This window comes from Amphiura filiformis, chromosome 5 (genome assembly GCF_039555335.1).
Source record: "Amphiura filiformis chromosome 5, Afil_fr2py, whole genome shotgun sequence".
Classification (NCBI taxonomy): Eukaryota; Metazoa; Echinodermata; class Ophiuroidea; order Amphilepidida; family Amphiuridae; genus Amphiura; species Amphiura filiformis.
Window position 1 is genome coordinate 3,606,913 of NC_092632.1, and position 22,885 is coordinate 3,629,797.

Genomic DNA, 22,885 nt, shown 5'->3' on the forward strand with positions numbered 1-22,885 from the left:
TTTATTCTTATCAATTTTATGCCTCCCATACTTGTCAAAGTTTGAATTGCTGTAAATACCTTCAAGCATTGTCCTATAAAAATACAAGCACCCTTGGGTGATCAACCATGCAGATCACTATCTATCTGGCCTGGCTCTCCTCAAAATACCATTCGAATATTTTTGTTAGAAGTGATGCTGATGATTAAGTAGATGCTATACATTTTTATGTGCACATTACACATACCATGTCTATTACTTCCATGCACATACCTACACAGAACCATAAAATTGTTTATAACATACAAGTACTGTACCGGTAATATGAAAAGAAAAAAGAAAAATCTTGTTTAATTCAGATTTTTAGAGCACTCTGACAAAATATTCTTTGAGCATTTTGTATTCTAAACTACACTGTACACATGTGTACTGTACACATACAAAAAATACATAGTGGAAAAACATGTATGGAAAAATGCTTGAGATATAGGCCTACACATGTTGTATTTTGTGGGTGTCTTTGAAACATTGGTACTGGATATACATGTAGTTTGGGTTCCTTTGGGTCGCATGTCATAAGGTGGTGTAATTTGTGTTACATGGTCAAAATTGACAAAAAACTATTTTTGATACAGTACATGTATGTTGTAGGCAATATTATTATTACCCTCTAATCATTCATACCAATTTTTAGTTGCAAATGCTTTTCGGTTTAGCATAATTGCCCAATAATTAATTAGTGTATAGGCGGCAATGTAAATATGATATTTCAAATGCATTTTTCTCAAATTGGACCTTATTCACATAAAATACCCCACAACAAATGTCTGAAGTTGGATTTTGTCTAATGTGCCAGGAATATGTTCACAACATAGTGATGCATAGACAGTCTCACCCTTCAAAAAAATTTATGTAATCGCGTGCACGATATACAGGGTGCGCCAAAAAGGTTGATAAAGTTGATATTTTTTATTATAATTTAATTAATCATTCATATTTTCCCAACATTACTTCCTACCATTTTAAAAATGCAAAAATTAGTTTCCTTGTTCAATTTCCTTTCAAAAAACACATACATTTATCATGATACAGTGAATATTAAAGGAGATATGGACCTTTGCAGTTTTTGCATGATGTGATTACATTGACTTCTGTGCATTTAGAGGCAACCTGTGGTACAAAATGTAATGAGAAACTAATGTGGAATATGAAATTGATCAATTTTGAAGTCAAATTGCCTTTTGGTCTCACCGATGTATGTTTGGGGACAACTTTTGCACGGTATCTCGTAAACACAATTGGCAGTTCTTTCTTTCTCTTGTTTGTCCTTGGGGTGAACAAGCATCTTTTTGATGGTAGTATGGGGCTTCATGGCCGTCGAGACGTTGTGCTTTTTCATGATACATACATCGGTGAGACCAAAAGGCAATTTGGCGTCCGTATGAGTGAGCATAAACGGAAGCAGAAAAAGCGGCCAGCTTAAATACACACGCCCAAAAGAACGGAATCTCTTACGGAAATAAATAAATCCGCAATTACTGATCATGTGTCAAGAGAAAGCCATATCATAGACTGGGACAGTTCATCAATCATCGACAGAGAAGAAAATCGCAGAGCAAGATGGGTGAAGGAAGCGATTTGGATTCGCAAGAGAGGGGACAAGACCATGAACAGAGACGAGGGCACATTCTTTCTAAGTCACATCTTTGATCCTCTGCTCAAGACCACCGCTGGAGACAGGAGTACTACTTCCGGGAAAACCAAAACATCCGGTCAAGTTTCCCGCTCCAATCAGATGGATCAATAACATCATCAATGCTTTGAGAAAGCCAGAAGGTTTCTGGCGAAACTGTCAGCAGAAAAACGTAAGTTTTTCACTTGGTCTTGACAAATAAACTCTAAACAGCTGACTAAAACGAGACATTGAAAAGCTCAATACAAGGAGTTATGAAGATACAATAATTTATTCAAACCAACCTCTTGAGTATAAGTAAAGTTGATAATTTAAAAGGATACTGTTTGCATAACTTTGCATGACCCTGTACTTTGTGTTTCTGTAAATTCAATATATTCTTTGCAGGTAAGCATTGATTGATTGATTGATTGATTGATTGATTGATTGATTGATTGATTGATTGATTGATTGACTGATTGATTGATTGATTGATTGATTGATTGATTGATTGATTGATTGATTGATTGATCGATTGATCGATCAATCGGTTGACTAGTTTCTAATTAGGACCACCAGTGTTCTTAGTCGGTTAATTAACCTCAATCTTACCGGTTAATTAACCGGTTAATTAACCGCATCTTATTTAACCGGTGGTAAAATAGGTTAATTATGAATTTTGAATAATTCTGACGCTTTTTTAAGTTTTAACATTTTAATATCACTTCATTCACTGGAAATATTAAATTAGTATTCTTCTTCTTGTTCTCTAGTCCTAGAGTGTCATGCAGCACATCATAGACCGTAGACTATATCATGGTCTATGAGGCATGAGCACATCTGCACATGTACAAATCCATAGGGGGTGGTTCTTTGAAAAATTTGGTATGGGGATCTGCCATGCAGACTTTTGGATGCTGACTTTCTCTATAGGCCTACCTACTCTTTGCTGTTATCAGTGTACCAATATTTCACAAAAAGCACCCAAATTTGCTCTAATTGGGCACTTTTATGGGCATTGGTCTCCACTGAAAATCCACCCATAGATAAGCATAGGGAAAATGTGTGAATTTTTGAGAGCAAAATATGTGTGCCAGTTTTTGAAAATGCGTAATTTGCGCTTTTTTCCCAAAATGCATGAATTCTCTCCCCAAAAGTTTGGATTTGCAATATTGAAAAAAAAAATTTATTTTACTTTTTTTTCTACTTTCCCCATTAGGTCAACAAATAACGCAATTCAATAAGCAAGGCAAATGTTGTAAATCTGTTGAAAACTACCTATCCAAGCACATTTTTTGACCAAAATGTGGGTTTTGAAAGTCAAAACTTCAAGTGTTCCTTACAATATTTTTCAAATTTTATATCATACAATGGCCAATTCTGTAAATCTTGTGCAAAAAGTTACTATTTTTGCCTGTTTTGTCATACGGTTCAATGAAATATATGACATTGCTAAAGAGTGCTTACAAATTGATATGACCCAAAATGCGCAAATTTTCGGCGCTTTTTGCGCATCGCGCATTTTCCCTGTCCTTACCCATAGATATACCAAAATTGCTGAAAAGGTATCCCAAAACCCCCGTACAAATTCAACCAGGCAGAACGTCACCCCCACCACCTGTTGTACAAGTACCCAAAAATCCACAGCAGAGTGAGCAGATTATACCATTTTTGCCCAGGATTGTTTCAACCAATAAATAAAAAGTTGATAAAATTAAAAATGTATGTGAGTTACAGACTTATGTGTCATTGTGCATCTGTGTCAATGAATGAATTTTTTTAAACATAAGTTTATATGAAAATAATTTTTTAATTTTAAAATTTTAAAATGGAATGTTTTAAAGCTAAAGGTGGACAAGCACACTTCATCTGCTCATGTTAAGACAGCGTTCAAGCTTTGACTTACGTTTGGCGGACAAACCGTGAAAAAAGTATTTAGGAGTGAAAACAGTCAAAATTCTTGATTACTTAAATGTTATTAGGGGTAAAATGTCACATATTTTCAGATTTTGGCACTTAAAACCCCTTATTTTTCACTGATTTTGAGAAAAATTCATTTTTTTGGTCCAATTTTGGCCGAAAATGGCCGTTTTGGGGTGACAAAAATTTTGACTTGCTAATTTCCTGTGAGTGTATGAACATGAAAACTATCAAATAGTGCCTAATTTTCTATGCTAATTGTGTAACAAGGGTACAATTGTGCTATTAAAAGCATTGAATGGGATCCATGTATTTCTTTATTTTCATAGCAGGGGTAGAAACTTGAGGGTTCGGGTGACAATTGATTTGGAAAAAAGTATAATATTTGCCTCATTTTCGATTATTTTGAAAATGCCATATCTCCACAATGGTATGAGCTATAGGGATGTTTTAAGTGTCTTTTTGCTCAGTATTTCAATAGTTAAATGGTGATATAACAAATAAGTAAGCTAGATTTACAGAAAAGAAAATAACTTGCAATATGCTACCCCCACCCCTAAGAATTTTGAGGGCGTGAAAAAAGTAATGGATTTTGTTAAAAAAATAAGTCCTTCAAAACTGGGAGGTGTAAGGCTAAACAAAGAACATGTTGCTCTAACCAATACCTTTCTCTAGAGCAACATGTTTTTTGTTTAGCCTTAAGTATCTCCATTTTGAAGGACTTATTTTTTTTAACAAAAATTTTAACTCAAATTTGACGATTTTGGGCAGAAATATGCCTGTACAGTGCTATGGGGAAAATTTTCAAGTTGATAATTATGCATTTTTTATGTCAGATTCAGATTCTACACAAAATTTCACCCTAGAAAAAGTTCCTTTAAGTAGGATATCTTTCACTTTAAGTTTCCTCCATTCTGTCCGCCAAACGTAAGTCAAAGCTTGAACGCTGTCTTAAATGCTTGCACAATGTTCTTCAGTATGATGGTATATTGAATTCCGAGCTCGGATTTATATATTTTCCAACCATAATTAACCAATCTTACCGGTTAATTAACGTTAATTAACCGGTTAATTAACCGTCATTTATAATTAACCGGTTAATTAAGAACACTGATTAGGACTTCTATTTTGATTTGGCATCATACATTCAATACATCATACATTGATTTATTTTATTAGCTAAGCAATGTGGTAGTTGAAAAGTCTGACATGTTGACATGGATTGACCTATCAATTGATGTTTTTAAAAATTGAAAATGTCATTGCCAGTCTTAAATTTTGTCCTGACATATTGAAACATAAAACTGAAAATTGAAACATACTAAATTTTGTCCTGACATATCACACACTTGTACGTAATTCACTTTGATAGACACAATTTATTTGCATTTTTGCTCCCAACAACTTCACTTTGAGGGCAGGGACCTCTATTGAACTATTTTGGTATGTTCAATTAATGCCCATAAATCAACAAGTACAAAGTTTTACTAAACATAATTTATACATGTAAACAATAATCATAATTATGATTGATAGCCAGGGTTCAGCTGTATTGCATAGCAGTTTACTCCATATTTTGCATTTGTATAGCACTAGTGCTTTAGTATATGGAAGTATCCTGATTATGATGAATTAACCAACAACTGCTATGCAATTTTTTAAAACAAATTTGAACCCTGTTGATAGCCAACTGCAGTGGCAAGTTCTTCCACCCCACCCCTCCTTGGACTATGAATGAATTATTGTCTATTATAAGCCACAGTCCTTTTTTTCTGTAATCGCATATTTTTTAGAATGAATGCTTAGGATGTGAGGATGTTATAAACCTGTATAATGCTATGGTTCATGCAGTAAATCACTATTATGAAGGCAACACTTCAGAATCTGCATCTTTATTTTCATTCAACTAACAAGGCAAAACTTTTTGAACTATTGACACAATGATACATACATGTGTGTAAATGTGCAGATATTAAACATAATTGGGTTTCTTTTTGCCATTTTTGCTTAAATTTGATGTGCAAGTTTATACACTGTACATGCCCTGAATTGTAAAGAACTACATGTAATTCCATTTTTCAACATGTGCAATGGCCCATACATACATGGATGGACAATTGGACATGGTAGGCACTAGAAGCAGATACCTTTGAAATCCTCTCTGCTAATCCCTTTGATATGCTTTTGGAAAGTCAACATGAATCATACATGTACATGTAGATGCTTTGATTAAGTCATGATGAAGGAACAATTTAAAAACAATAATGAAGCCATACATGTGTAAAAGAAGTTTCATAAGTTTGGGTTATAAATGTCAATGATGATTATATTTCTCATACTATTTTTGGTTTCTTGTTTAGGAAGATGAGTTCAGCAATTGCAACAAAACTTTTTGCATACGTATAAAGCATGGTTCTTTGGGTTTATTTTGTTTCTTCAAAAAGCCAGAGAGAAACATTTTAAAACATAAATTATGAAAAATTGTTTTTTAAGTGTGCACTGATCTTTTATGGTTTATCCTTAATGTAAGAGTCTCAAGAGAGCACGAAATACTAATATGATTAGAGTTACATATGTATGGTTAGGGTTAGGGTTATGATTTAGAGTTAGGGTAAGAGTTATGGTTAGGGTAGGATTAGGGTTAGAGATAGGATTAGAGTTGGGATTTGTTTGTTATTCTCTTACACGAAGGATACACCTCTTTTATCTAGTATACATACCATCAACTTGTGGATTCTTGAGTTCCCTTGGACTTGAAGGACCACTGTTGTCGTAACTCCCATCTCCCTGAGCACGGGGTGATAAAGTCAATGCACTATTACAATTACTACAAAGTGAGTTTCTCTTTCCAGAACCTCGTTCTTGGTCCAAAAGATAACAAATTTCTTTTAATTCAATATTTTCCTCAATCAGCTGCTTCTGTTTCTCCTCCAGTTCTTTAAGCTTCGTTGGATATGTATCGAGTTCAGTTCTCATCACTGATGCCGTATAGTGGCCAAACTTTTGCCATTCTTTGCTCAGTTTCCGCCCTTTCTGGCGGTCATCATCAAGAAAGCAACACAAATCCTTCAACTCCTGATTATCTTTTTGGAGTTGCTGATTTGTTTCTCTCAAACTTCGTATTTCTAAAATATGTCCTTGCATGCGTTTGTTGAAGTCTTTTGTCATGGCGTTGTGCTCAGACATACGCCGGATGCGGTCGCCTTCGCACCAACGTAAACGTCGTATCAGCTCATCTTGACTGAGCCTTTTTAGCTCCCCTTCTGATGGGACTTCAGGAAGCTGAGGAGGACCCATTTGAGGTTCTCTATTGTTAGGTATTCCCCTCGGCGGTGGTTGATCTCTCGTAGCCATCCTTTAAAGTGCTCTGCTACATCCCAATTATGTCTCAAATCATGTTGAACTGTCAAATAATTCCATAGAGGTCATGAATTCTGAGAAATAAAGCATAAAGCACGCATTGTTTTATTTTTTTATTCATACATGTACACTCATCTGAATCTGAATCTATCGGGGAAATGTACGTACACAATAAATTCCCACTGTAGCGAGATAGACACCCATATGATAAAGAATGCAACGGTGGGATGTTTCTCACTATTGAGGACCGAGTTTAAGTTCCGCAGTCTACTGGCTACAGCTCAGTGCTCCTCAAACTCAGTCAGAACTCAAATGAGGGTTATTGCAATATTTATAATATGCTCCAGTTTATTTCAACTGTTAATTGAGCAGGTATGGTACATTAAAAAGTCAAGGGCATTGCCGTGCCAAATCAGGCCCACCGGAGCACCGCATCCATCATGCATGTCATGTCCAGGACAACAACATGATACTAGTACAGGGATCTATATACTCCCGCGTTGAAATGTCTTTCGGGCCAGAGCCAAAAATGGTCATCACTCAACCTAAAATTTAGAAATTGTCACAGGAGTGAATTTCTCCTCTGGTTTAATGGACTACTAACCAAAGATTATGAATCGGCAAAAAAAATTAAAAATTTGCCCGTCAATTTCGGACTGCAAGCAATTAAATACACATGTAGCGCCCTCTTGGTGTGGCGGGACGGAATTGCTAAATTTGATGTTACTACATATTTAAAAAAGATAGGATTTTTTTGTTTATGGTATTATAAAGGTCTTCTGTATGGACAATTTCAGCACTAAAAAAAAAGTCAGTGCAAAAATAAAGAAATAAATTAAAATATGTGTAAAATTCCGTCCCGCCACATTTTGAGGTGGTTTTTTTACGTTTCGGAAGGGACGAAAAAAAAAATTTTAGTCAAAACTTTCCAAAATATCAACTATTATGGTAATAAACATTCCTGAGTACACAAAAATTGAATTCATCAACTTTGCTAGACTCAGAGCCATTTTAACTTCTTCTTTTTCAGGCCTTTTGTGGTAGGATGACAGCAATAAGGCTATTTTCAGGGTCTGTGGTGTAAAACATGGCCCTGGCACATTTTGAGATGATTTTTTTAAGTTCAGGAAAGGATGAAAATTTTCTTTCTCAGTTTATATTTTGCAATAATTTTTCATTGGAAGTGAAAGAAAAGATAATTTTGTCAGTTTTAAAGTGAATCAATTGCGTTTTTTTTTATTTTGACATGGTGGACAAAATTCCGTCCCGCCACATTCCGTCCCGCCACAATGATAGTCAGGCTCACATCACACACTATAGGTGGCGCTATTCGTCCATAGGGAAGTGGAATGTGCCTGTACAGTCAAAAAATGGCTTTACTGTAGGGCTCAATGGAAAAAATTACTAAAAAGTAATTTTGACAACCAAAACCTAAGTAATGTTGACTTATGTTGGTACTGGCATAATAATGGATTCATAAGCTATCACATAGTGCAATCTATGTTCCACCAAGTGGGCGCTCGTTAAAAGCGCAAAAAGCAATTTGTGTGTAAATCAAGACCATCCAAAACAGCTTTCTTACAGTAAAGAATAGGAGGTCATCTGGGGTCACATACAGTAGTGTACATTGTACATGTGCCTGCTGTCACAATTTCACACACAAAATTTTGGACAATTTGGTGACACTATTTTTGTCTGTAACTTCAAAAGTATATGCACTAGAAACATGATTGACCCCTTATTGTTTAGGTAATTTGATTCTCTTTCAAATGAAAGAACTTTCAGCTAAAAATATTGAACTTCAAAATTTTATGAACATACCTAACAATGACATGATTTTTTAAATTAATGAGCGTACTCTAAAGAAGGGGGTGAATTTTATAATTCCTTCCATAACAAAAGAAGGATAGTTGAAGTTAATACCAATGTTAGAAACAAATGTTTTATTCCAGTACTTTTGATAAAAATTCAACAAATGTACTGTGTTCACAAATACATGAAGTTTATCATTCCGTCCCTCCACATCGATGAATTTGTGTTACCGTGGCAACATGTTGATTCTTTGGACTATTTTTCTTGCATGTGAATGTAGTCTGTAACTTACTTGTTTATATTAAGAACATGAAGAATCCATAAAATAAACAGTCACAGAGCTACAATTTAAAAGGTCTATCAAAATTCCGTCCCGCCACAAACGGGAATTTTGGCTCTGGCCCTTTCCGCACCCCTTATAACCGCAGAAAATGTTCAATTGTAATGCTACTACAAATTGAAAACGTATCAAACCTAACTGTTACTAAAATATAAACTCTCTAATCAATAATAGTCATAATTGCAGGAACCTGGAACCATCATTTATTACAAAAATAAAGAAAGAAAAAATATCATTATTTTTCGGTCAATTTATACACAGTAAAATTCTATTGAAAAAAGTGGCGGCGCTGTTGAGGCTCATTATAACGTCAATACCCTGTTGCTATCACAAAGTTATCCACTGCTGGTCATCATCAACAATGTTCAAACGCTACTTGGGTTCGGTTGTTCTTATTATCTTGGTGTTGTTTTTTTTGGCCGTCCAGATTTCAGGCGATTGTCCATTGAGCCATGAATCTCCTTTTTTCTCAAATTATATCGAACAGATCCTTCGTCAATATTCAATAATCTTGCAATTTCACGGTTAGATTTTCCTTCACTATAATATGCTTCTATCATTCCCTTCTGGTGATCGGTAATTTTTGGCATTTTGAGCTTGATCTGATGTTAAAACTGAACAATTTTGGAAGTCGAAATTAAACTATAATGCGCTGCTAGATAGGAAATCCCTGTAGTGAGGCTGCATGATATTAACTGTACATGGAAGTTATATCCCTTTTGGATCGTGGCAAATAACTAGTCGCATAGCAATTACTAATCCTTTGTAATCGGGGAATACCTTTAATTTCCTCTAGTATCACAATTCATAACCTTGATCATTTGTTATGCATCACATGTTGTAAAAAAGAGTTCAAATACCCCGGGTGTCATCTATTGTTATGGTGGTCGTCAAGGGCTGACGTCATAATTAGCTAATTAAGCACAGCGTCGCCACTGTTCCTATGGGGATTTTGTACAGATTTTTCATGAGATCATAAGAAAGTTTGTTTCGTTATTTTCCAGCAATGTTTTGATGTTGAAAAGTTGATTAAAACTGATTAAAGGTAAATGTAGATGATATTGAAGGTTTCAAGTTAGTAATATTTACTAAAAATTCAACAATTGTTACTGCGGAAGGACATTTCAACGCGGGAGTACGATGATTTTTATTTTTGGGTGGATCATCGTATAGGCAAATGACGTAGAAAATACATGTCACCCAATGCACCACGCAATTGAATAGCAGACCGGCACTGCACAGTACCGGCTTTACTTCACTGCTAGAGTGCTTTGCTATCGTTTTTCCGTTGGACAGCGGTGCACTTTTTTGCACCAGAGGTTATTTATTCTGTTAATCTTTAAGGGGGTACTACACCCCTGCCCAATTTTGTGCCTATTTTTGCATTTTTCTCAAAAATTATAGAGCATTGGTGACAATTAAGATATGTATATTATAGGGGCAAGGACTACAACTGCTACACTGGAAATTTTATTTCAGCACAGATAACTGTTGTGGAGTTACAGTCAAAAATGAGGGAAAACCAATACCGGTATTTGATCAATAAATCAATAACTACTTGCCTTGAGTTGCTGAATTTTCAGTGCAGTAGTTGTAGTCCTTGCCCCTATAATATACATATCTTACTTGTCACCAATGCGCTATAATTTTTGAGAAAAATGCAAAAATAAGCAAAAAATTGGCTAGGGGTGAAGTTACCCCTCTTAAATTTGGATGAAATTTATTTTGATAAGTCAACTGTATTTTGAACAATATCTGCCTATTTTGGACAGTCTAAAATTTAGCTGAAGTGTAATTTTAGCAACATTTTTGATGCAATAGCCTGTCGTGATCGGCTGTGTTTACTAAAACTTCCATTGCTTTACACGGTGTCATGCTTCAGCGAATCCAACTAGATTTTGAATGCAATGGTCTCTTGCCTAGAATGTGAATACATTTGTAGATCGGTGAGCAAATTCTTGGCTAGACTTCTCAAGCAATACCGGCTTTGCCATTGGCTGGTTACCAGTCATGCCAGTTGTACTCGTCTATCTATGACATATGTAATGTAGTACGGTAGTCTATGTAATCGGCAATCGGAGCCTATTGCTACAATTTAACGTGGTGCATACAAGGGCAGGCTCCTACTGGACGCGAATTCTTGCGTACAGACGCATTTTTGTATTGCTGGATGCAATCAACAAATTTCATCAACCCGTTGGACGCAAGTTGATTCAGCCCAAAAATGAGTGATTATAATACCAAATTGGTGTTTGCAATGATCCTATTTCGTAACTTCATCATTATAAAAATCATGAAAATTTCTAAACCTCCATCAAGCATAAATTAATATTTTAGCAGCATGACCAATGGACCAATCAGCACATAGTTATTGACCTTTCACATTTAACCACTGTTACCACTCCCATTTTGCAACACTTCCGGGTCACCGGTCAGCCAGTCAATTAAAATGAATGAAAATTCTTACGCCTTATAGCAGCGAGACGAATAAGCTTTTGCTCAAACATGAATGAGAGCAAAAATACAACTTTCTAAACTATCGTACATTGTCAGTAACTTTGCATTCTCGTAATTGTTAAAATTAAATGTTATTGACAATAATATTTACATAAATCTCATCAGGAATCTGAAAGGAAATAGTCAAATATTTGCATCAAACTGCCATGTAATGCGATGCAATACCGGCAATCGGGGGCTATGTAAAAATTGTATTCCTGTTGCCTAACACATTAACATGTATGGACACACACAAATTGTGGGACGCGAATTTCCCGACCAGGCAAAATGCCAGGTTTGTCAGTTGTGCGTCTGATCGGACGCAGAGTTTTTGAAGGCTAGCTAAGCCTGGGCGCATATATATATCAATTATCATGACATCGGGAATTTATGCAAACTAATTTTACGGTACAATGAGTCATACTTAGAAAGCATAAAATTCAAATTGAGAAAATATTCTAGGACTAGGTATGACTTGTCGTATTAACATCATGTACTCATTTCATGGCATGTCTGCACTGCACTGTCAGTCTTAGAGTCTACATGTCTGCTTCATATCATCCGGCATCACTTTCATGCTTTCAGTGCAGGTGAAACGGACTTCAATCCGGGCGCTAAATGGCAAAATTTTCTATAAGCTTACTTACAACGTAATAGCTGACATATTCAGAATCTTCCCGACACACTCATCGAACAAAACTGTGTTAATAACATGCTGAAAAATGCATTTCCCCCTCCAGAAATTTACAAGCCAGATTTGACAAATAAACAATGACCTTTGACACATTCATTATTTACTACAATTTTATGACGTCATTTCTTTGCCGATGATTGGCTATTCTAATGAATTATCTACCTCCCTGCGCTTCACTTCGAGTACATTGTCGACCGGCATTATCCTCGTCCGTATAGCTAGCGAGTAGAGCACAAAGTCAGAGGGAGTAAGTTTTACTTATATGACTGCATTTTGACTACGATGGCGCTTTTATGGCTTCAGAGGTTGCAGGGAGAGGCTGTCAACAGATTGTCAGAAATTCCTGGCTGTCAGAATCAACTAACCGAAGACATAATAGCTCATAATTGGGAATAGTTTTTTATTTCGTATTTTATCAATTATTGTTTTCTATAATTCTATTTAATATTATTTAATTAAAATACGTATTTAGAAAAATTTAATAAAAGGAGAGGAGAGAGGAGCGGAGCCCGGTGCTGCGTGCAAAACCACATACCTTTGCAAAATATGATATTTTGCATATGTAAAATTACATACTTTCCAAAAGTATGTAGTTTTGCATATGCAAAACTACATAGGCCTACTTCGGCAAAATAGGCCTATGTAGTTTTGCATATATGCAGAATATCATAGGCCTACTTTACCATGTTTACGGTCACTATGAAAAAATACATCACCCCCTGGGAAACCCCGTGCAGTTCGTGTTTGTGAATAAGGGCGCATGTCACAATGATTGTTTAAATTTTAAAAGGCAAAATATAGCGGATAGTGTATGTAACAAATGAATTAGCAATATCTCTATCTCTCTCCACAATCCTAAAGTATTAGCCCGGGAGTATTAGGCTACATACAATAAAAATTATTCTTTGAAAGTAGAGAATATTATAATAGTGACCGTATCCATAAGCCGATACCGAACAACACATAAACAGCCTTGACCTGCAGTTGTCTAAAGATAAATATAGGGCCTACAGAGTGACCTTCAGCTTCTCCGTGTTTGCTACCGTATAGGCGTAGGCTGCATGGGGTGTATCCTGCATAAATTAGTGTTCTTGTTCAAACCTGAGAATAGTATACCTCAGGCTCAAACCCATGTTTCACACTTAAGTGTACGCTGCATGACTGTATGTTTCTGTTTTCAGGGATATTTATCCTAATGTCTAATAAATGATGAGGGACAGTAATTTGGTAGTATATGCACCCTTACAACACAAATCGCGCGGTGTTTCTTTATGCAAAATCAAAGTTATGCAAAACATGATACTTTGTAGGCCTAAGTATATGTAGAAATGATGGTCTCAGCTTGCACTTTCGCAGTATTAGGCCAAATAAAAAAATAAACATGTTTCACGTCCCCTCCCGCTTCCTTTTTTGAGGTTTTCTCAAATAAATTTTTATTTTGAAATTCAGCTATAACTTTTCAAAAAATATGTCTAGGAAGTTGGGATGGGCTATTCCAGATAAAACATGCACCCCCCTATAGAGGGCAACGGAAATCCAGATTTTTTGGTGGTCTTTGGGGCTCGGAATTCCAGCCTATTCTACTTATGCTGTTCCAAATTCCAGCCTATTTTGCCTATGCTTGGCGCAAAATTTCCAGATTTTTCCACCATTTTGTTAGTCTGAAGGCATAGAGGGTTTTGGAATTCCAGGTTTATTGTGTTTATCCTTGGTTGGATTTCCAGACTTTTTTGCCTCTGGTCAATAAAATAATCCATATTTTTGTCCATTGAGGTGCTGGAATTCCAGATGGTTTTGTTAGTAATTTGTCGGGATTTCCAGCCTTTTGTGCAAATAGATATCAGGAATTCCATTCTCTTCCAGGTTAATGCAATTTGTCATTAGCATAATGTATGTTGGGGGCGTTTTCTCCCCCCCCCCCCCACAGTTGGTGGTACTAGTAGTTATAATCATCATGATTGACAGCCCAAGTGACCATGACAACCAACATTCTTCAGTTCTTGTTGAGTAAGCCCTAATTATTAGTAGGAAAGAAAAAGAGGGTACACCAACTTGACGGAAAACAAGTCGCAGGGTGGCGAATCAGACCCTCCCTGCTCAGTTGACAGATATGTTGTGACAAAATTTACAATTTGCATCTCCCTTTTGGCCTATTTTAGACCAAATTGCCGCGCTTTGCGCGCAATCTTAGTAAAGCCATTTGAGTGAGTAGATCTGCGACAATCATGTTGCCTTGCCCACAGGACCATCAAAAGGTAAATCCGGCCATATACCAGGTATATGATATACACATTTTAGGCTATTCCAGTTGAAAGACATACACCCTGTATGGAAGACATTACTTTAGTCTCTCACAGTTAGATTCCAAATGAAGTCACCCCCAAGAAAATGGTTGCCCTGAAAATAAGCTGTTTCTTTACTCAATTAATGAGAGTTTCATTGAGTAAAGAAACAGTTTAAAGCAAGTGCACTATCTTAAGTTAATGAAAACAAGTTCACAGAAAGCAAGCACACTTCGCGAGGGGTTTATTTTTGCGGATTTCGCGAATGGAGTTCCATCCACGAAATTAACACCTCGCGAATATATATAATAATGTATTTGCAAGTATAGGGCAAAACTAAGCATCGCGAAAATAACAATTGCAAAAATGTCTCTGTAACTCCAAATCGCGACAATAAACTGTACGCGAAAATTACCACTTAAACAGTAATTTAGTACGAGCAGAGAAACTCTCTGGACTGACCTTTCACAAGTTCAACAAAAGTCAATACTATTACGTAATTGTTTGTTCATGGGACATAGTGCACACACACTTCATCCATGCAGTACAAAGTGTTATCTGTTTCCAAATTTCCTGTGTGCTTTATTTTAGCAGATTTGGGTAGCTACCGTATTAATAAACTGAGGGAAAATATTATTCTGTGTATTAAAACAAATCAACCCATCGTGGCTTGGGGTTTTAATAACAGGTTTAATTTCCGGAATTGATTGATTTTCAATGATGGATACAAATTTTAAGTTTAGCATCAGTTTTTGTTAATATTTTGTTAAGTATTATAAAATGTTGCAAATTAAAAAAAAATTAATAGTATCAAAGGCTACGAAAAACCCTTCTCTACGGGGCCAACCGACCCGGAATTTGTGTTTTGAGAATTAAAAAAAAACATTTATTTTGCTTAAATCATAGAAAATATGTTGGTATTAAAAATTCTTCAGATTTTGGTGATATTTTAGGGTAATTTCAAGATAGCCTCTCTCTAGAAGTACAAGTACAAAAAACACCCGACCCTATACTTGAAGTTGAAAGGTCCGCCCGTAGAATAGGGTGGGTTTTTCTTTTTTGTCGCCAAAAATACAATAAATAACATGACACCATAAAACAGAAATTTTGACAATAATAGTTTTTTTCTGATCATTTTAATGTAAATTTTGACCAAAGTATCAGCAAATTATGATATAGCTAGATTACACATAAATATAAAATTTGAAAGAGGGACTCTAAATATACATTTAAAATCCAAAAGCATAAATCAAGAAGTGCATATTACCGGTATTACTATTATTAAAAATGATTTATATTAAATGATGCTCCCCGTCTAAAAAAATCCGGACATTGAGTTTTTTTTACATGTTTTGCATTTGGAAAATGTTCCATCCATACTGCAGTTACTGTCCGTTTTCCTATACACAATACACAGTGCTCTTTCCCATTGACGCGTGACCTTTACAAATAGCCCTACGTTAACAGTATGGGGATATGACTAGTTAACGTCGCTGTGTGAAAAATAACCGGCCAATATTAAAAGTACTCTTCTAAAGTTCTAGAAAATATAGTTTTTAACATGTCCTAAATTTTAGCTAATTTAGATGTTTGGAAATATTCGTACTTTGGTGTTTTAGTTAATGTTATAGGTAATAGTACATTGCCTAGTTAACGTCGCTGTGTGAAAAATAACCGGCCAATATTAAAAGTACTCTTCTAAAATTCTAGACAATATAGTTTTGTAACATGTCCTAAATTTTTAGCTAATTTAGGTGTTTGGAGAGGGTCGTACTTTTGTGTTTTAGGAAGGACATGTAAACGACAGATAACACCAAAAATATGAAGAAATTATTTCTAAACCGTGTTAAGTCAAAAATCATTATGTTGCTCATTTTCAAGAATGCTGGTTTACAAAAAGCACGGCATTGTCTGATTTCGTGAACAAAGCCACACATAACATTGTTTCCTTTCGTTTCCTTTATAATCGGTTACCCAACTGAAGCTATGAATACCATCTTTATTGCGATATCGCACATGAAAACAGTCACTTGTGCACAACCAGAGAAGATCCGATTTAATCAGTTGAGCTGTTTCAATGAGTGTTATCTTGGTTTAATAGCTTTTAATGGGGTTAAGTCCTGCAAAGGTCGAGATGAATTCTACTGTAGACATGACTGCATCATGACCAAATGTCAGACGAATTCGTCTCTATGGATTGTCTGAGTTGATAACATCTGAGGGATAGGCCTATATGAATCCAATATCGTACTAGCTAAAACTACTGTTCTTTGAATGGAACAAAATGCAGATGTTCAATCGAAATACATGTGAAGATGAGCTCATCTTCTCTGATGTTATGCAAAATATGGTAATATCAAATATCATCCATTTTATTGTTTTATTATTTTATTATTCACGGGATGTGATTAATTAGCATATTATAAATTTGATGAGGAATTTAAATATTTATATGCCATTGGGTTTTGTGTATAGGGGATGGAGGAAAAAACTTTGATTGATAATGTCATTAAAATATTAAGATACCCTGCATCTCGTTTTTACTACGCATTATAATTATCATTAAAGTTTTGCTTTTGTAAAGCCTACAATGTTCTAGCACATCTAAAATTCTCCTGCATGCTGAGTGAACATAAAAGGTTGAATAACACATGGAGATTAAAAAAACGTAAGTAAACAAAATCAAACGAAACTGGTAATTTGCACAACCTAAACCACAGAGCAGTACATGTATTAAACAGAACAAGATCTTGTTCATGGTTGTTTGTTTAACCATGGATATTAATTATGCTCTTCAAACACATTTTAAAAGGTTCCATGACTTGGCAAACAAAGTTATACACACTTGTGTTTATAATACATGCAGTCTTCACAGTCACTCCAGGCTGTTTTGGCAGCAAAAGAGATATTTCTCCCATCTTCTGGTATTACAGTAAAGCTATCATTTGCTGCATATTTTGCTCAAATTTGCACTTCTTACATGATTGTAATTGCCCAATGCTATCTGAAATACCATGTAAAGGACTAAGCCTCCAAAGTAAAATTTAGAGGTTTTATAATAAAACTGGGATCCCCAAAGCTCCACAGTTAAGCGGCTAAGTCGGTTTTTACTTTTTACCTCATTATTTTCGCTTAGTTAAAACTGAGACTAGTAAACCTGAGACTGTTGGTTTACTAGTCTCAGGTTAAAATGATCAGAAGACCCCCTTGACAGTAGACTATGCCATAGTCGAATTTTATTAAAAATATGTTATTATTAGTCATGATGAACCCATTTCGTTGAATACAAAATTATACTGATGTTTATTAAAATTAAAGTATTCAATAGTAAAATGGTCATAAAGAGTTAAAAATATCAGATAATTAGTGACAATAAAAGTAACTGAATGCAACATTATCTTGCATAATTATAATTGACTGACTTTAATACTGAACAATTCTGATTTTGGAAGTACCAGTTTATTGATAGCGAACCCGAAAATCCTGGAAGCTAACAGAGGAGTGCGGTGACTGAAAAGATCAGATACAGATGTGAAAATCTATCAGTTGCACACAAATCAATATAAATCAGAGTTTTATGCTTTAAATGTAATGGCCTGAGTATGCAAAATGGGCAAGTGGACTACGGAGAAGTCTACCTTGACAGATAAAGTGTTACTAGTACCGTAGCAGTAATATTATGTAATCATAGTAAAATTAGAAAAAAAGAAGAACAAAATTAAAATTTTACCAAAATCGTACATTATGTCTTTTATAATCTCCAAAATAGGAAAGATAAATGGTCTATGGTAAAACCAAATTTATCGAACGTAATCAAAACAATAAAATTATTATTTGGCCAAAACAACAACAACAACTCTGTCCCTGCCCCTTTGAGGGATTCTGATTTTCGCCAGCTAAGAGCTGGCGATCTAATGCGGAGATCGTCTTTGTTTGCTAAAGAGATTACGGGGTACTAGCATTGGTTTGAATTACTTTGCGGAACTTTTTATGGTGAAAATATATATATAAGACCTGTTATTTGATTTGTAAGAAAAAGAAAGTATGCTTTGCCGTTTTAACGAATGAAAACGAGTGAGAATTTCAAAAGTTATGGTTTGAAGGAAATATAACATTAAAAGTTATATATATGCCAGGCCTATAATAGTTTCCACAGCATATCAACGAAAGAAAATGATAGTATCCTTGTTATCAGGCGTTCTTAGATTTACATTTGCAGACCTCCTGGAGATCAACACAGCATGAGATGTGAGTGTATTGATAATAACATGATTAAAACCTTTATGGACCTAAAAGTCAAAGTAAAAATATCCTATATCCTGTATCGTTTTATGGATAAAAATGACTCAAAATGTCACTTATAAAATAATTGATATCTTAAACATCAGTTTTGTCTTTTCAACAGGAAAAATTCGATGTAAATTCAAGGCCTATTTTTGATATGGGTACAATTGATATACATGTAGGCCTATTGAACAATATCAGTCTTTATACATTTTATAATGTGCTATGTATAAATTGCGAATTAATATATAAATTAATATAAAATTAATGTGCATGTATAAGGCAAGTAGGATGGCAGTTTTTAGCCAATTAACTAAAAACTGCAGTGTATTTCTTTATATTAATAATGAGCTAAGGGTGGCCTAAAAGGCAGAAAAGACAAAAAGACAGAACAATTTGGAGTAATTAATTAAAGAGTTGACAGGAAGTTATAGGAGTTAATGTTTGGGTTTTCTGTGTGCATGTTCTTATCATTGATGGTTTGGAGCAGGCGGCGAATGGCATGATAGAGCCGGCAGCTTGTGAAACGGCCCGGCCGTATGGCATTTTCCAAATACTCGGTTAGTTTTGGGGGGTTTATTATCAAACCCCCATGGTTTTAGCTTGTATTTATATTATTTATTAACATATAGGCCTATTTGTTTGTGAAATTTCAAGCGTTTTAAATTTTCAAAATAATCCCATTCAATTACACGGTTGACGATGAAAATGCAATGCGACCACCACCTGGTTTGGTGGACTGTCATCCCGGACTGTCATGGAACATGATGGATCATAAAAAAGAGTGATCCTAAAATGCCTTCCACCTAAACTAATTACAAGACCTCTTCTGCATTGAAGCTGGCTTCCCCTTTTAAAGGGAATTTGTATCTTCTTCTTTTATTTCTTGCATAAAAGTGGAAAATTAAAGTTAACATATTGGCAATACAATTTGCTTCCTCCCTTATTTTGCATTGTAGAAAAAAATAAAAATGAAAAAGTTCTCCCCTTTTTAAAGTTTTTTTTCTGTCAGTGTCGTTTTTAGCTGTGGGCCTACTATGGAGTGCAGCCTGTAGTGTAGAGGTGTATCTTACTGACTTGCTTTTAATACTGACTTTCTAACTTTTATAATATATAGTTACCCCTTTGGCTCTAAAATCATAATTGCAAGACTCTGAATTTGTAAAGCTATGTAGACCCTACCGAATACTGGCCACTCGTCCTTTATACCGTATTTAAATAAAAGTCTCCCCTCCATAAAGTACCACGGGGCAATTCGCAAAATAATACCATAACACATGTGATATGCTGAGGAAGCCTGATTACCTTTTTAAAATAGCTGAGTGGGAGGGTTTTCAATTAAATATTTTTTCATGTCAGTGAAATGATGCCATTTGCCCCCACATCTCATATGCACAGTTTATCCCTTACATACCCTGTGTCTTGAATAGCTATAGCCCAACCCTGTGGTTAAGAGGCTAGGAAATAATTCCTAATATCTCATACCCTAGTTTGTATGCCTTTATCTAATCTTGCCCCACATGACAACTTACTATTTAGCCCTTAAACCCAGCAAAGAGTCTGCTCAGTGTAGGAATTTTTTAGCCTTTTTTTTATAAATATGTTTGCAATTGGCTTATAACCATCACATGCTGACAATGCACATAACTGATTGGTTAATCAAACTAGCAGGTCATGGTCAGGCCTAATCACAAAGTAAACATATCATCTGTAAATAAAACTATGCAGCAGGCGACTTACTTCAGAAAAGGTTCAATATAACTACATTGCATAAAACTAAGTCCATTATCTATAGTTAATTGGTCAAATGTTTATTGACTCTTGTAATAACCCATGTGTAGTAACCTGTATAATATTAGTGTTCATAAAAGCAGGACTATGAGACAAATATCCCTGACCCTGACAAAAACTAGCAAGAGCAAATGGCTGTGTAATTTGTTTACTTTAGTAATAAGGCATCTTGCATACATGTACAATTTTCATTGTATTTTATTTATTTTATTTATTTATTTGACTTTATACTTCGTAGTTTATAGCCAAATTTGTTTCCTGGAGGTGGCTTAATAAAAATTCCTTTAAAAAAGGAATGGGGCGCCCAATGTGAGCTTGGTCGTGATGTATTGAATTTCATGGTGTTTAGATTTGGTATTATTATCTCATGAAACCCGGTGACACCTCATTATAGAAATCAGACCTGTTGATAGGTTGTAAGAGGGCATAGCTTTTTCCAGTCACGAATTGGGCCAGAAAGTTTTGCTACTTTGCAACGCAATAAAAACCCTAAATGCAAAATGAGATCCTGTAGTGTAGGTGGCTTCGAGGTGGCTTAAAAAACTAAATGCAAAATGAGGTTTAAAAAAAATATTGTTTTTCAGAGTCAAGACACATGTATCATTATTAAGCCTCATATCACTTATTTATTGTTGAATAAGTGCAGAGTAGGTTAGATATGAATATTAAATGTTAGACCAAAGTAGCTCAAAGTATATGTACTATACACCTGATCCGTGAACTTATCTTTTTAAAGACAAATTCTTGTTTGTGTAAAACTGAAGCATCATAATGTGTAAAAGAATATTTGAATATTAACTGTACATCATATATAGCGATTCGTGATACCCAATCATGCTTCAGTTTATGTGGTTTAGGAAGCAGAGAATTTATTTCAATTTTATATACGCCAAAATATTTTCTGAATAATAAAAATTAACACTGAATTGATGGCGGAAATTCTATGTAAAATTTACGTAGGTCCCCACTAAAGATTACTGTTTCGTCTTTATGGGAATTTAATCTTTTAATATCTGAAAGAACTTTGGGGACCTACGTGGACTACGAATCCAGACCGTCTTACAAGAAAAATGGTAGGCTAGGCTCCCTACCTTGCAGGGCACGTGCATGCACGAAATGAATTGTGTATGTATCATAGGCCCCTCGTATTGTTTGTATGCGCCTGAGAATTCAACAATATTATTCGGCCTCATGCGAGCTCTACACATTAATGTTTTTAAGCAGACAAAATTCCAAAATACGGTACATGATGCAGTCATGTCTACAGTGGAATTCACCACGACCTTTGCAGGACTTAAACCCCATTAAAAGCTATTAAACCAAGATAACACTCATTGAAAACAGCTCAACTGATTAAATCATATCTTCTCTGGTTAAATACACGCAACATATGTTTCTGCTTTACATGTACAATGGAGCAATGAGCTGGTATTATAGTTTCAGTTGGGTGAACGATTATAAAGCGAACGCTAGAGAACAATTCTGTGTGGGCTTTTGTTTACGAAATGAGACAATACTCTGCTTATTGTTAACCAGCGTTCTTGAAAATGAGAAGCATGGTGGTTTGCAGACTTAACACGGGTTGGAAATAATTTCTTCATATTTTTTGGTGTTATCTGTCGTTTACATATCCTTCCTAAAACACCAAAGTACGTTTCCAAACATCTAAATTAGCTAAAAATTTAGGAAAACAAAACTATATTTTCTAGAATTGGCCGGTTATTTTTCACACACCGACGTTAACTAGGCAATTACCCATACTTCTAACATACGCTATTTGTAGAGGTTACGCGTCAACGGTAAGAGCACTGTGTATTGTGTATAGGAAAATGGACAGTAACTGCAGTATGACGTTTTCTGTCTTTACTTGTCACGTGGTATGTTGAAGTAATGAAGTAATTGAAGTTGTGATTATATGTTCAAATTTTCAAGATGGCCCCAACAAGTCAGTTGGTCAGGGTACAGGCGCTGGTAATATGTCGATACTGTATACATGATAGCGGTGCAGCGTGGGTTCGAGCCCCACCTCTGCCGAACTAAATTTCCTTTTTTTTTAAATTTCATATTATGTTAGGGAAATGTGGCGGGGGGAATTTATGTATGACGAAGAGTGGTGTGGGTCGATAGGTTCATCCCCTGCAATGGTGATCCCCAGCCCGACTTGGGTCTTCACTCTTCATTCTAGCTTGTGCGAAGATTTTGTTTTATAGGCCTATTTGTTTAAAACAGCATCACACTCACTCCCACAGCCCACA

General features: G+C 35.3%; 1 protein-coding gene across 2 annotated transcripts in view; it reads right to left on the reverse strand.

Annotated features, from left to right (window-relative positions):
* Nucleotides 1–12,384, reverse strand: part of LOC140152494 (coiled-coil domain-containing protein 85C-like) — a 42,031-nt gene extending 29,647 nt beyond the window's left edge. The window contains exons 1-2 of one of the 2 annotated variants that reach the window (XM_072174826.1): nucleotides 12,227–12,383; nucleotides 6,292–7,005 (exon numbers count right to left, since the gene is read on the reverse strand). In XM_072174826.1, the coding sequence (XP_072030927.1) occupies nucleotides 6,292–6,925 (634 nt within the window). In that variant the 5' untranslated portion in view covers nucleotides 6,926–7,005; nucleotides 12,227–12,383. Of the gene's footprint in view, nucleotides 1–6,291; nucleotides 7,006–12,226 lie in introns of both variants that reach the window. The other variant, XM_072174827.1, reaches the window with a different exon arrangement.
* Nucleotides 12,385–22,885: the final 10,501 nt, after the last annotated feature.